We start from the raw sequence: 14,944 nt of genomic DNA on the forward strand, positions 1-14,944 counted from the left end.
CGGATATTTATATATTTAAGATATTTTAAACTTTTGTAGCGATGATAATATATGCACATGATTAATCATTTTTAAACTTAATTATAAAATTATATAATAACTAGAATGTTAAGAAAAAAATGTATTTGGAAAATCCAACGGATATTTTTTTAATAAATTAACGGGTATATCCATCCGATACCCAATGGGTATTTACCCGACATATACCCGATAGGTATTGGGCTGGGCATGGCTCGGGATTACGATACCCAGTTCGAACCCGAGCCATGCATTGCCATCCCTAGGGAAACACGATACCACTAGACCACTAGGTCATGCGGAAAATAAGAGATATATATATATATATATGTACTTCGGTTTTGGAAATTTCAATTGATATATTTTAACAAAGTAACGGACATAGCCGATATGCCCGATACTCGATGGGTACTAGCTTGAGCATGGTACACGGTTTTAAAATATGGTATGACCTACGATGTATGCCCGATACTCGACAGTAGGGATGAGCTCGGTACCTTCCGGTACCGAAAGAACCGGTACCGAAAATCCTCAAAAGTGGGTACCGGTACCGGTACCGAATATACCTGGTTAGGTACGGTTCGGTACCGGTACGGTACCGGTATTTGAGGGTAAAAAACGGTAAATACCGGTACCGGACCGGTACCGAACCGGACCGGTACCGAAAATGTTAAAAGTCGGTACCGAAAAGGTACCCGGTTCGGTAAATTCGGTACCGGTACCGGTTCGGTACCGGGTCCATTTTGCTCATCCCTACTCGACAGGTACTAGCTTGAGTATGGGACACAGTTTTAAAATATGGTATGACCTACGATTACCAATACGCGTCCTAAACCATCCTATTGTCATCCTTACTAGCAAGCAAGCAAGCAAAGGACTATCGATTATGGAACCATACATATATTATATACATACATCGACATCGTGCGGGCAGTCCATTATACAACTTGAACAAACATGTAACAATAAATCATATTCCTGTAAAGCTGATTAACTTACGTCTGTGACGCCAATTATTCTACAAACTTTAAAAACATGTGATGAACACAACAAAAATCTTCATTTGAGAGCATGAAGCATCACTTGAACACCATTCTTTGGGACAAGCATTGTAATATGAACAGGCAAGTGCACATAATTCGGGGAAGGACTAAAGCGATAATGCTGCAACATCATGGCAAGAGTAACCTTGGCTGTATTCGTCGCAAAGTTTGAACCTACACAATTCCGAGGCCCAAAGCCGAAAGGCATGTATGCTGATGGGTTGTTCTTCGTAGCGTTACTAACCCCTTGTGAAAATCTTTCTGGCTTAAAAAGATGCGCGTCTCCTCCCCATATGTCATAATCATGATGAAGTGCTAAAACCGGGACATGTAGAATAATATTAGCAGGAACAATAAGATTCCCCAATTTAACCTCTCGTTCGTTCTTTCTTATTATCGCGATTCCAGGTGGATACAGTCGAAGTGTCTCGTGGATGATCATGCCAATAATTTTAAGTTTCGCTAAGCCTTCAAAGTGCGGTTGGGTTTCTTTGCCAAATATCTGGAACACCTCTTCTCGTGCTCGTTCTTGCCATTCTGTGTAGATGGACAGAAGGAGAACAGCCCATGAGAGCAAAAGAGATGTTGTTCCATCCCCAGAGACATAAAATGTTTTACATTCGTCTATGATGTCTTGTGTCGAAAGTTGGTAACCTTGACTATTAATAATGTTGTTCTTGGACAACAGAAGTTGTCCAAGAAAATCGGTGTTGTCTGCATCTTCATGTCCCATTGTCTTCTCTCGTTCCTTAACAGTCTTGATGATTACATTATGAATTCTTTTTTGAAGCTCATCAGACTTGAGATCATCGTTGCTTTTTACTATTTTGCTGCAGTTAATTAAAGGGAAATCACAATCAAATCAGGTTAACATTATGCTTATGACTTCTAATTTTTCAATAACATTTCCTCCACTAAAAACAAATTTTTCTTGCGCCACGTCAAACGCAGGAACTTGAGAACTCTTCAGCCAGAAATAATAAAAAATTAAAAATAAATTAAAGTCCTAAACACAATTTCGAGGATGATGAATAGTAATTTTATTTTTATAATAATATATGGTTTTTTATTATTTAATATATTATAATAGTTTATTATTATATTTACTTTTAATAACATATTTTTCTTTTTTTTTAAAACATATATTTCATTTACCTTTTTTTAATAATTGTTTTTTTTTTTCTTTTTCTTTAACATATATTAATTTACCAATTAATTTGATACTTCTTTAATAAGTTACGTTTATAACTTTTTTTAAAAAACTTAAGTACGTAGTTGTGCTTGATTTCTTTCCCTAAATAAAGTATTTATTTGGTATCATAAAACGGTACGATGATAAACTAAATCGTTCTAATGGTTTGACTTTCTAAACAACTTGCTTTATTTTCAAATCACGTTTTTTTTTACATTATCATTTGCTTGGTTTCGCCAAAACGTGCGATATGAAAAAACTAGTGAATATTTAAAATCTTAATTTTATGTCTTGTAGTTATACTTTTAAAACCCAAACTTATGTTAAAAAGTATTTAAAAACTTCAATTTATAAAAAATATATCAACTTAAAGTTATTAAACTTATGTGATTAACAAAAAAATATACAAAATAAAAATTATAAAATCTTGATGTTTTATAAATCTTTAAAAGCATATAACATTATTAAAAACTTAAATTTTGAAAAAATATTTTTTTAATATACTTTAAATTTAAAATATTTTTTAGTATACTTTAAATTTAAAATTTAAAAATTTTGAAAACATTATTAAAAGTTATTTTTTTTAATTTGAAATTTAAAATATTTGCAAATATATAGTTATTAAAACCTAAATCTTATTAATATTATTTTTAAACATAAAAAATAAATATTAGTAAAACATCATTTTGAAGAAAAATGTTTTACACCATGTTAGCGCAAGAGGGTGGTCAATCTTTTGTCAAACTGGTGCAAGGTCATGTGATTCTTGCGCCATGTCACCGCAAGGTTATTTGAAACCGGCTGGTTGTAAAGTATAATTTTTACAAATGTTGAATTAGTCACCCTAGGAGGCCGAGGTGGCGAGGATTGTAGTAGTTTCTGCCGGCGATTGTGCCCATCTCCTTGAGCATTTCAAAAACTTCCTTTCCCTGTAAGTAGTTGCTTCCGAACGCTGTTCTTGAAATCACTTCGGCTGCCAACATCCTGAACTCCGCATTCATTTCAACCTCGTTACTGTCCATCTTTTTCCACCTATTTAACATCAATTCCACACTTGCAACCATCGCTGGGATCATGTTCTACACATATATACACATGCGCACATTCTTAATCACAAGATACGAGTAATCAGTTGAATATGATGACTAAAGAGCTTAATAAATAAATAAAGAGTAATTACTATTTTTCCCCCTGTGGTTATATCACTTTTACTATTTTAGCCTAAAAAAGAATTTTTTAACATCTGAACCCCAAACGTCTTTTTTTCTAACTCTTTTGGCCTCTAACGTCTTTTTTTTCTAACCCTTTTGGCCCCTAACATTTAATGTATGAGGTTAGTGTTAGGGGCCAAAAAAGTTAGAAAAAAAGACGTTGAGGGCTAGATGTTAAAAAATTCTTTTTTAGGCTAAAATGGTAAAACTGATATAACCACAGGAGTCAAAATCGTAATTTACTCATAAATAAATTAACTTTAAACTCTCACCATTGAAAACATGGTTAGCCAATTTTCGTTGGCTTGCCCATTTTTTGCCACTGGATGTTACAAGGCCATCGCCAAGTATTTTCTTATTATATGATCCAAGGTCTGGTCTCGCGAATGTGGCTCTATGATTGTTCGCAATTTCTCTGATAATATCCGGTTCTGTGATGACCAATTCAGCTTGAGACCATACCAATCCAGAAAGTTTTTCCCTGATTCAAATTAACTCGCAAAATTAATTACTAAAAGTTAAACGAAATTAGTGTGTGTGTATATATATATAGTGATGGATGATCACACCAACCGTATAACTGGAACCATGTAAAGAAGTGAGGTTGTATTCTTGGATATATATCATGCGATATTTCAGTGAAGCGAGTAATGTTTGCTTGTTCTTTCATGGCTGCAATTTCCTTCGTGTTGCCATGAATGAAATGATAAGGAGGTCCTTTTATACCTTGACGAGTCATTATGCGTTTGACACGAGTTGGAACCCACCACATTTTGTGGAAGAAGTTAACTAGAGTCGAAAGGATCAAAAAGGAAAGAAAAACAAGAATCAATGCTCCCACACTAGGCACCATATTAGCAAGCAAGTTTGTGTTCAAGTATATGGTATGTGGTTTGTAATATATATAGAGGTGGGGTGGTTCTAGGATAAAGTGAAAAAAATTGATGTGAAATGTATGAAGTCATCCGATAGTTATGCATCAAATATTATAATTACGCATGATGTGCATGATAATAACGCATATCTCTATGTATAATGATAATAATGCAAGATAATAACATTTTTTAAAGTCATGTTTTAAAAGATAAGTACTAGTTTCCTCTTAAAGAAAGTAATAAATGTTGTTTAAAAGTTATATTTGTTGATGAAATGATAAATTGAGTGTGTTTTCTATAGTTTTTTTAGGTAACTTTGTTGAGTGTGACTTTTCTTTTAATATAAACATATTGCTATAGTTTTTTTTAACCTTGTACAATAGAGAATAGAGATCAAGTTTTAAAATTTTTTCAATTAGACCATGTGTAATAGTTTTATCAATAATGCCCCTATCCTTAGGCGGTTTCTGCCACGTGGTAGTCCAGTCAGCAAGGGAGTATTATTGGGCCTTTTTACAAAAGGGCGTAGTGGAATAATGCCCAATAATACCCTAAACACTCATTACACAATTATTAATTTTTTTTAAATTAAAAACTTATAATATTTCATTATAATATTTGCAAACGGTCTGATTGGCCAAAACAAGCCCCTCACAACGTGATTAAAACAACGCCAAAACAAGATTAACAACCAAACAAGCCCAGGGGGTGGATCCCCGGCGTGTTTAAGCGTTTTCCGGCACACAAAACGCCCAAATGGGCATTCTTAGGGTACCCGGGGCGCTCCATTAGTGATACATTTTCATCACTCACAACATCCAATCAATTTCCGCCATGTCATCGACATTATTCCATCACTAGTGATGGATTTTAGTGGAAATGTCCATCACTAGTGATGAGTTTTTTTAAACCAACAAACCACCAAATACATAACCGTAGACCAAGGCTCCATTTTGAATTACGTGTGACTAGGAGAACGCGTTATAATCTCCACGTGTTAAAAGATAAGGTGGCGGCAGTTTTCATTTGCTTTGATGCGTGAACAAACCATGACCACGGGGCGCCCCGGGTCCCCTTAAGTCACTCAAGTTTTAAAAGTGTTCTAATCAGATTACTCAACATTTATTTTTCATTAAAATTAGGTGTTTTTTCATCAATTTCATAGGTAACCGTGGTAATGTGGATTTTTGTTTCTTTTTCCCCTTTTATTTGATGCTAACGTTAGTGACGACGTGGTTTGTAAATTGTTTTTTTTTTTAATTTTTAATGTAATTAAAGTGTTTTTATTTTTAGTTAGTGACGGCGTGGATTGTAAATTGTTTTCTTTTTAATTTTTAATGTAATTAAAGTGTTTTTATTTTTAATATATATATCTATACTATATAATAAAAGAAACCTATTTTGGGACACTTGTCATTCTCTCATTCAGTTGATTAAAATTATTAATAATACTACTAATAATAATATTTAATCTAAATTAATACAAATTATTATTATTAATAATATTTATTCAAATCTAAAATCTAATCTAATACAAATTTTTATTATCAATAATATTTAATCAAATCTAATAAGAATTCCTACGAATTCCAAAGTTGATATTAACTTTCAAATAATTAAAAAAATATCCACCTAACATCACAAATTTTTCTGTTAAATTCGATTAATTAATTTGTTCAACAATCACTATTATCTTTATTATTTAGTACGGTTAACCGATTTATCATCATACGACCTCCCACCTATTCAATCATATGATTTTTCAATCTTATATAACTAAACAAATAAAGATTAATATTCAATCTTATCCACCTTTAAATATAAAAAAAAATCCGTAAGTTCAGATTAATATTCAATCTAATCTTACTTTAAATATAAAAAAATCCGTTAGTTTTTTAAAATATTTTTTTTTTATTTGGTATATAAAATCATATTTATTCAACCCATGTAATACACGGGGGTTTTTAAAAATATAACATTTTTTTATTATTTGGTAAACAATATTACATTTATTCAACCCGTGTAATACAATGGTTTTAAAGATATATATTTTTTTATTATTTGGTATATAATATTACATTTATTCAACCAGTACAATACATATGGTTCTTATAGATATAACTTATTTTATTATTTAATATATAAAATTAAATTTCTTCAACCCGTGCAATAAAGGAGGCTTTTAAAAAGATAATATTTTATTATTTGGTATATAAAATTCATTTATTCAACTCGTGTAATATACGGGGTTATAACCTACTAATTTCATATATTAAAATAATCCGACCCAGCATCTTATCCTCCATTTTTTTCTTGTCACATGGAAAAAAGAACATGACTCGATTTGAATATTCAGTTATCTATTGGGACAAAAAACGATACGAGCAACCTAATTAAAACATTTTTAAAACTTGGTTACTATTTTGTAATTACTAGTGCAGCGCATCACCCGGGCATCCTCTAGTTTATCAGTATGGGCCTAGTTAGTTTTTATATATGTGAGAATGGTACGGAAAACAATTTTGTATAAGGTATGTCGTGTGTGGTGATGGTTGATTGAGTTGAACATGAAGTTGAAGGGACCATTAACTAGCAATTGGACCGGGACGGATGCTTAATTAATGTTAAATACGTCCTGGCAATTGGACTGGGACGGTTGCTTAATTAATGTTAAATACGTCCTGATAACTATTTAATTATGTTATGTTCTTTGAAGAAAAGCAAGTTATTTTCCAACTACAACCACCTCACCAATAATACATTTAATATATATATTCCCATCCTTTTCAGCATACAATTGCCAAATTATAATATACAATTTCATGATTTTTTTGTTATCAAATTTTCTTCTTGTATTCCATACGTATAAGGAGTTAATTATGATAAGACAAAACAGTTTCATAAGCTTGAGTTAATATACAAAAGAGTTAAATGCCCGGATAGTCCATGTGGATTTCAATTTCGTTTCCGGATAGTTTTTGGCGCAGATGAAGGTTATTTTTTGGTGTTAAGTGAGTGTGAAATAACTAAAATGCACTTAATAATAAAAAAAATGTTATTAATTATCTATTTACATATCTAATTAAAAGAAGGTGAGGCCACCATACACCCACCCCACCCCACTCCCCTTTTCTCTTTTCTTTGCTTTATCTGCAACCTTGCAACCTGAATTGACAAACACCACCGACCACCACAAATACCACCGTAACCACCTCACCCTCCTACCATCATCTTCAACCTTTCTAAGCCATAAGTTTTTAGATTCAGGGCATGTTTGGCTAAGCTTTTTGAAAACAGCTTATTGACTTATTGGCTTTTTGAAAAGTCAGGATGGAGTGACTTTTTGGAAAAATCACTTTTCCCCCTCACATACACCCTCATTGCCAAACATCATTTTAGAGCTTATAACTTTTCGAAAAGCCAATAATCATTTTAGAGCTTATAACTTTTCGAAAAGCCAGTAAGTAAATAAGTTGTTTCAAAAAGCTTAGCCAAACATGCTCTCAGAATCAAAAAGTCCCCAATCCTACCATTCTTCATTCATCTTCATCTCTACCAACACACACCCAACACCATTATCAAAACAAAACTAGCATACTAAAAGCAGATAAACACACACAGAAACCACAAATTCAGCTTTTACCTCACCGAAGAACATCGATTTGCTGAACAATCATCAATTCCTGAAAATAATCGCCTAAAAAAAATAACTCCATGACTTTAAAAATTTTGAAAATTTTTGATAGTATTGTAACACAGGATCCGATTTTAGAAAAATTTGATAGTATTGTAAATTTACATTTGTAAATTAGAAAAAAAAAAGGATATAAAAATTATCCTGACAAAGATGAGATAATATACAGAAATCTCTTTACCCCATTTTGTTATAGTGTAAATTCATACATAATTCTGAAAATCCAAATGAGAATTGAGAATTCATTTCATCTCTATGCTTCTGTAATCCAAAACACCAGTTTTCAACCCTAAGAAATCATAACCAGTGCTGCTACTGCTTGTACCATTGATAATGATGATGATGATGAACTGTTGTTTTGATGATGAGGTGGGCTGATTCTTTACTCCAAATTCAAATCCGGACATCTTTCTTGAATTTGCGGCAACGTGTTCTTGATTTTTCGGCCAAATTCAAATCCGGACATTTTTTTGTTTATGGAGAAAAGGATTTTTCTTTTTTAAAGTCACGTAGTTATATTTTTTAAGTCATGGAGGAACCAATCATAGAGTATTTTCGAAGGGTTGAATATTGTTTTGATAATCGTGGTGGTTGAATGGTGTTGGGTGTGTGTTGGTAGAGATGAAGATGAGTGAAGAATGGTGTTGGTCATGGTTGGCCGTTCACAGAGAAAGAGAAAAAGGGAAAAGGGGTGTGCGGGGTGGGGTGGGGTGGGGTGGTGTGTCCCATTTATTTTGTTTTACATTAACGGTATTTAGGTCATTTAACACTCATTTAACTGAGAAAACTAACCCATCTGTTTCGAGGACTATCCGAGAACAAATTTGTCAAAGTTGAGGGCTATAGTTGTAATTTTAAAAATATAGGGACTAAAGGTGAAATCGGAGCAAACCACAGGGACTATCCGGACACTTTTCTCTATACAAAATTTTGGTTTGTAAAGTAGAAATAAACCTGTTTACAAAAAAGAAATAAATAAAAGAGTGAATTGCAAGTTTTATACTTTATCTTTAGGTCATTTTACAAGTTTTGTCCTTTATGTTTAAATTTGACGAGTTTTGTCCTTTATGTTTAAAAATCAAGCACGTTTTACCCTTTGGGCCTTAAAAATCAAGCACGTTTTGTCCTTTATGTTTAAAAATCAAGCACGTTTTGTCCTTTACGTTTAAAAAATCAAGCACGTTTTGTCCTTAAAAATCAAGCACGTTTCGCCCCAAAGGGTAAAACGTGCTTGATTTTCAAACATAAAGGACAAAACTCGTTAAATTTAAACATAAAGGACAAAACTTGCAAAATGGCCTAAAGATAAAGGACAAAACTTGCAATTCACTCTAAATAAAAATACATAGTGTGGTTTCGGGCTTTCGGCCCGTGGTCTAAAACTTCGGACCTTTGCTGTCCTTTATTCTTGTTTCCCTGAATTCCTGCCTCCCTGGGATCCGGAACTCGTGAACAAGACAAGTTTTACACCTGAGTATTATCTAGAGGTTGGATCTGTACAAGACAACAATTTTATACGAAGTATACGTGAGAGTTAGAGAAGGACAAGTATTACATCATATTAACGAGCATTTCATTCTCTTTAATTCGAACAACCTACTGTTATAGTTTTCTTAAAAATTCTCACATGATTTTGATACCCAATAGTCCATTACGTGATTACGTGATTTTGAATACCCAACACATGACTACGTGATTTTGAATACCCATTACGTGATTACACATTCAACACAAAACCATTATGCGATTACACATTCAATATAAATCCATTACTTGATTACACATTCAATATGATTTGTTATAACTAATATTATTACAGTTATGCTTATAACGTAATCACTTAGTGTGGTTTCACATAAAATATACTATAATGAAATCACGTAATCACGAAATAGGTATCCAAAATCACGTAGTCACGTAATAATACATGGTCAACTATTGTTATGTAATTACGTAATCACTTAGTGTAGTTTCACATACTATACTGAAATCACGTAATGGATATTCAAAATCACGTAGTCATGTGTTGGTTATTTAAAAATCACGTAATCACGTAATGAGTATCTAAAATCATGTATCTTTTTAATGAAAATTATAGCAATAGACTGATTGAATTAAAGAGAATTAAATGTTCGTTAATATGGTGTATTTTTTTTTTAAATATTAATGTATGAAAAAGTTGTAGCCATTTGAAAATCACCGGGGGGGGGGGGGGGTGAGTTTATCTGAGAAAGGACCAGAATACGCTTTCTCTATTTGTTTGAACCTCATTATTACGAAAATGTCATCGCATAATTTTAAGCCATTAATCTTGGGAGATTAATGATTAAGTTTCTCTCCTACAATTCGTACAAGAATTCTCTCTTATACATGATCTCTTACATATTATATTATCTAACTATACACTGGTGAGAATTTAAAATCACATATTTTTTTTGGGAGTCAAACACAATATGGTTAGACCACTAGCTCATGTGTCCCAATTTATTAAATAAAACTTATAACTATATTTTATTATCTAAACACATGAAACAAGATAATTATATACATCAATTATTGCCTATGTAATGATACTTCAAAGCCACATACTTGATCAAACATGGTAATACAACAAACACTTTGATCATAAAGTAGTAGGATTCCTTTCGTATATCAAATTTTAATTCAACTTCGTTTTTAATAAGGTTTATACCAGATTACATCTTCATATTACACTTTATTTAATAAAAAATGTTAATGAACACAACATATTAAAGAGTAATTAAATTAAATGGGTTAAACACCTATCAAAACGTTTCTTATATTTTAAATTTATAAACCATTATACACAAACAATCACAAAAAGAAAAAAAAGAAATTGTATTGAAAAGCAAAAGCCAAAAAAAAAAATTAATTATTTTTTATCCATATGGTTTTGATTAAAACTTATGGCGAATGTAGATAAAATAATCATCTCACTATGCTATATGTGGAATTTCTTAAAGCTTCTTAAAGCATTATATTTTATTATTAAAATAACGAAGAATGTAAAATAATGTAAAAAAACTAAACCGCGAGATAGATTTGATAACATGTACATTTTTTCTTTGATTACTTGTACAATATTATTCACAACTTGATTTTGAATAAAATTAATTTCAAGACGTACATTAAAATAAGCACATCTCAACAACATACTCGAAGTATTACAAAGGATTACATTTTAAAAGTTTATAAGAGAAAAACAAAATATGTTTAAACTAGTTATAATTGAAGGTGGTGGGGTGGTGAGTTCAAATTAAAGAGAGAGATATATATAAAAGAGAGAGAGAGGAGGGGAGAGAGATAGAGAGAGAGAAAGAGTTTATACATTATAGAGTATTTTATTTTATAGTTTTATACAGAGAGCACTTGAATAATAATTCTTTACAAAATAGCCTCTGAAAAGGTGAAATGACAAGAATACCGTCATGTGCAAGGCACATGATCATATTTAACCAAAAAATCTAACTGAGTTTGGGCCAAAGTATATAACGTGCAAAATTTTGAAACGTTAAGGACAAAGCTCGTTAACTTTTGTGCTAAAGGACTGCGCCTGCAATTTGGTGTAAACGTAAAGGACAAAACTTGTAATTTAATCCCCCCCCCTTTTTTTTATCTTTTCATTCATTTTTTTTTTCAAAATGCCGCAGTCTTTTTCTGAATACGTGTTGATGTCGGTTTCAATTCTGGTTGTTTGGGTTGTATAGATCCATGGCTTATAAAATTTGGAGCGGTTTTTAAAGAAAAGTGGACGAGAATGTATAAAAAATAGAGAGTTTGGTGGAGATTGTGTGTTAAAAATGGTTAAAATTTGTTATTATTTATAAATAAATTACTTAATTAATTAATTTTTTAAGGAAAAGAGCCATTAAAACGGCTAGATTGGAGAGTGGGGTCGTCGCGAGCGGCTTCTGAGGGACAATGGGGACGAGACAGGGCAAGTGGAGGCGGTGTGGACAATCCAAGACGCTCCACGATGGTCCGGAGCCGACCCCACACGGTTCAGCCTTATGATTAACACTCACGGTTTCACTAAAAACCAAACTCGACTATTTCATTGAGGCTTCAAATGTCTCGGAATTCACATTGAATTCTTGGTGGTTTCGATTACTTCTTCTCAAACATCTCAATCTTGATTTCTTGATCTTGGCCTCGGCTCTGATACCAATTGTTGGAAACAAGAGATTGTGACACAAAGTCTTTTTTATTAATCAAAACCACATATAAAATATTAACCCTACCAATCTATTTATACTAAACTAATTAATCAAAACAACAAATTAAATATTAACCCTACCAATCTATTTATACTAAACTAATTACTTGGAAAAGAAGTTATCCTAAACCAATACCAACGCAAGCTAAACTAAATAAAACTGTTTAATTAAACTAACATTTATCTCTAATTTAATCCACTAAGAATTATGATAAACGACCCTACAACTTTTGTCACATTTCACTTTTAACCAAACTTAAGATTAAACCAACACATTTTTCCAAATTATACATTAACTGCAGGCTACGACTTAGTTGGAAAACTTTAATGGCTTAGCCGGCAATTGGAGGGTTAAGCCGAAAAAAAAAAAAAAACGCTTGCTAAGCTAGCAGAAAAACGTTTGTACAACCTCCTATTCGGCCCACCAACTTATTCAGAACCCATAGTTTTTTATAAGCCAAGAGTTGAATTTGTATCCAAACTAGTGTTATGCCCGCCCGTGTTGCGGGGCGTTAAATCGAATATTTCTTAGTTTCATAACATGTACACATATATTTAGGTTATTTGTACATACTATTTATAACACGATCCCAATAAAAAAAATACATAGAGGCAACCAATTAAACCAAAACATCATCATAGTTTTGCTAAAAAAAGTAAAACGATGATAGGTCTGTAATTTTGAGCTGGGACAAAATACTAATTTGTCAAAACCAATAAGCGAGTGCTAGACAACTGTTTGACACAATAAAAGTTATATTGAGTCAACCAAGTAAAATAAAAACTACTATAGTTTTGCAAAAAAACTAAAACAACGGCAAAATCACAATTTGTAATGGGGTGGGGGGGGGGGTAAGCGAGAGTTTGGTGGATATTGTATAAAAAAGAGAGAGTTTTCGATTATGGTTTGGATTCAGGTTGTTTGGGTTGTATGGATCCATGTCTTATAAACCTTGGAGAGTTTTTTTTTTTTTTTTTTTTTTTTTTAAGAGTTAACTGTTATTTTCGTCCTTGTGGTTTGTTCACTTTTGCCATTTCAGGCTACTTTTCAAAATTGCACCATTTTCATCCCTGGCATACTAGAAATGTGCCATTTCAGTCAAAAAACTAACCCCAATTAGAATAACTCTGTTAGCTCAGGGGTAAAATGATCATTTTACATTTTTTAGACTTCAGTTTTAAAAGGAAGAAAATAAAAACATTTGGAGTTGCCGGGATCGAACGCGTGACAATCTACTTAGAAACGAACACATCAACCAGCGAACCAAAGCGCCTTTTGTTCAATAGTTCCATTCATTTTTTCTTTTGACATGTGTTAAACCACCATTCAACCACCAACACCACCACCATTAAACCATCCAACTACCACCACCACCACCACCACAGCCATTAAATCATCCAACCACCACCATTAAAGCATCTAACCACCACTATTCAACCATCCAACCACCACCATTCAACCATCCAACCACCATCACCGTTCAATCTCCAACACTATCAAAACAACTCCACCACCTGTCACCACAACTCCGACCACCGCCGCCTGCCACCACGTGACTGTCGTCGTCGCCGCACGTCACCACTCACCACCAGCCTATGTTATTCCACCACCAAACGTCAATCTCCACAGGTAATTATGATCCCAAAAGGTACTTTGGCTTGCTAGTTGATGCATTCATTTCTAAGCACTTGGTCACGGGTTTGATCCCGGCCAGCTACAGATGTTTTTATTTTCTTCCTTTTAAAACTAAAGTCTGAAAAAATAAAAAAAACTATGTAAAATTACAATTTTACCCCTGAGCTACCCAAGGTTAGTTTTTTGGACTGAAATGTCATGTTTCCAGTATGTCAGGGAGAAAGGGAGAAATATGGTGCAATTTTGAAAATTGATCTGAAATGGCAAAGGTGAATAAATCATAAGGACAAAAATGGCAGTTACCTCCTTTAAAAAAAGTGGATGAGATTGTATAAAAAAGAGAGAGTTTGGTGGAGATTGTATTGAAAAATGGTTAAAATTTGTTGTTATTTATAAAGAAATTATTTAATTAATTTATTTTTGTACAGGAAAAGAGCCGTTAAAACGGCTAGATTGGAGAGTGGGCCCGTCGCGATCGACTTCTGAGGGACGATGGGGATGAGATGGGGCATGTGGGGGCGGTGTGGACAGTCCAGGTCGCTTTACGACGGTCCAGAGCCGACCCCCACACCATTCAACCTTATGATTAACACTTACGGTTTCACTAAAAACCAAAGTCGACTATTTAATTTCTTATTTCTTTGAGGATTCAAATGTCTCGGAATTCACATAGAATTCTTGGTGATTTCCATTACTTCTTCTCAATGCATCTCAATCTGATTTCTTGATCTTGGCCTCGGCTCTAGTACAATTGTTGGAGACAATTGGATCGATACCTTCACAAACTTCGTACACAAGAAAATGAAAAGAACAATAACAAGAGATAATGACACAAAGTCTTTTCAATTAATCAAAACCAGAAATAAAATATTAACCCTCCTAATGTATTTATACTAAACAAATTAATTAAAACAACAAATTAAATATTAACCCTACCAATCTATTTATACTAAACTAATTATTTGGAAACGAAGCTATCCTAAATAATACCAACTCAAACTAAGTTAAACAAAACTATATAATTAAACTAACATTTAT

The 14,944-nt window shown here is 32.8% G+C and overlaps 1 protein-coding gene and 1 long non-coding RNA gene across 2 annotated transcripts; both read right to left on the reverse strand.

Annotated features, from left to right (window-relative positions):
* Positions 1-993: 993 nt before the first annotated feature.
* LOC110923488 (cytochrome P450 CYP749A22) lies at positions 994-4,281 on the reverse strand. The gene is made up of 4 exons (XM_022167571.2): positions 4,038-4,281; positions 3,737-3,945; positions 3,097-3,332; positions 994-1,891 (listed from the first exon to the last, which is right to left on the reverse strand). Exons 2-4 carry the CDS (start codon positions 3,746-3,748, stop codon positions 1,078-1,080), a joined length of 1,062 nt encoding a protein of 353 aa, XP_022023263.1. The 5' UTR covers positions 3,749-3,945; positions 4,038-4,281; the 3' UTR covers positions 994-1,077.
* A 3,095-nt stretch (positions 4,282-7,376) lies between these two features.
* On the reverse strand, positions 7,377-8,728 carry LOC110921787. Its single transcript, XR_002582603.2, has 3 exons — positions 8,215-8,728; positions 7,983-8,022; positions 7,377-7,891 (listed from the first exon to the last, which is right to left on the reverse strand). It is a non-coding gene; the product is annotated as an uncharacterized LOC110921787 (long non-coding RNA).
* Between the last annotated feature and the right edge of the window lie 6,216 nt (positions 8,729-14,944).

The sequence above is a fragment of the Helianthus annuus genome, chromosome 17 (genome assembly GCF_002127325.2).
Source record: "Helianthus annuus cultivar XRQ/B chromosome 17, HanXRQr2.0-SUNRISE, whole genome shotgun sequence".
NCBI classification, from domain to species: Eukaryota; Viridiplantae; Streptophyta; class Magnoliopsida; order Asterales; family Asteraceae; genus Helianthus; species Helianthus annuus.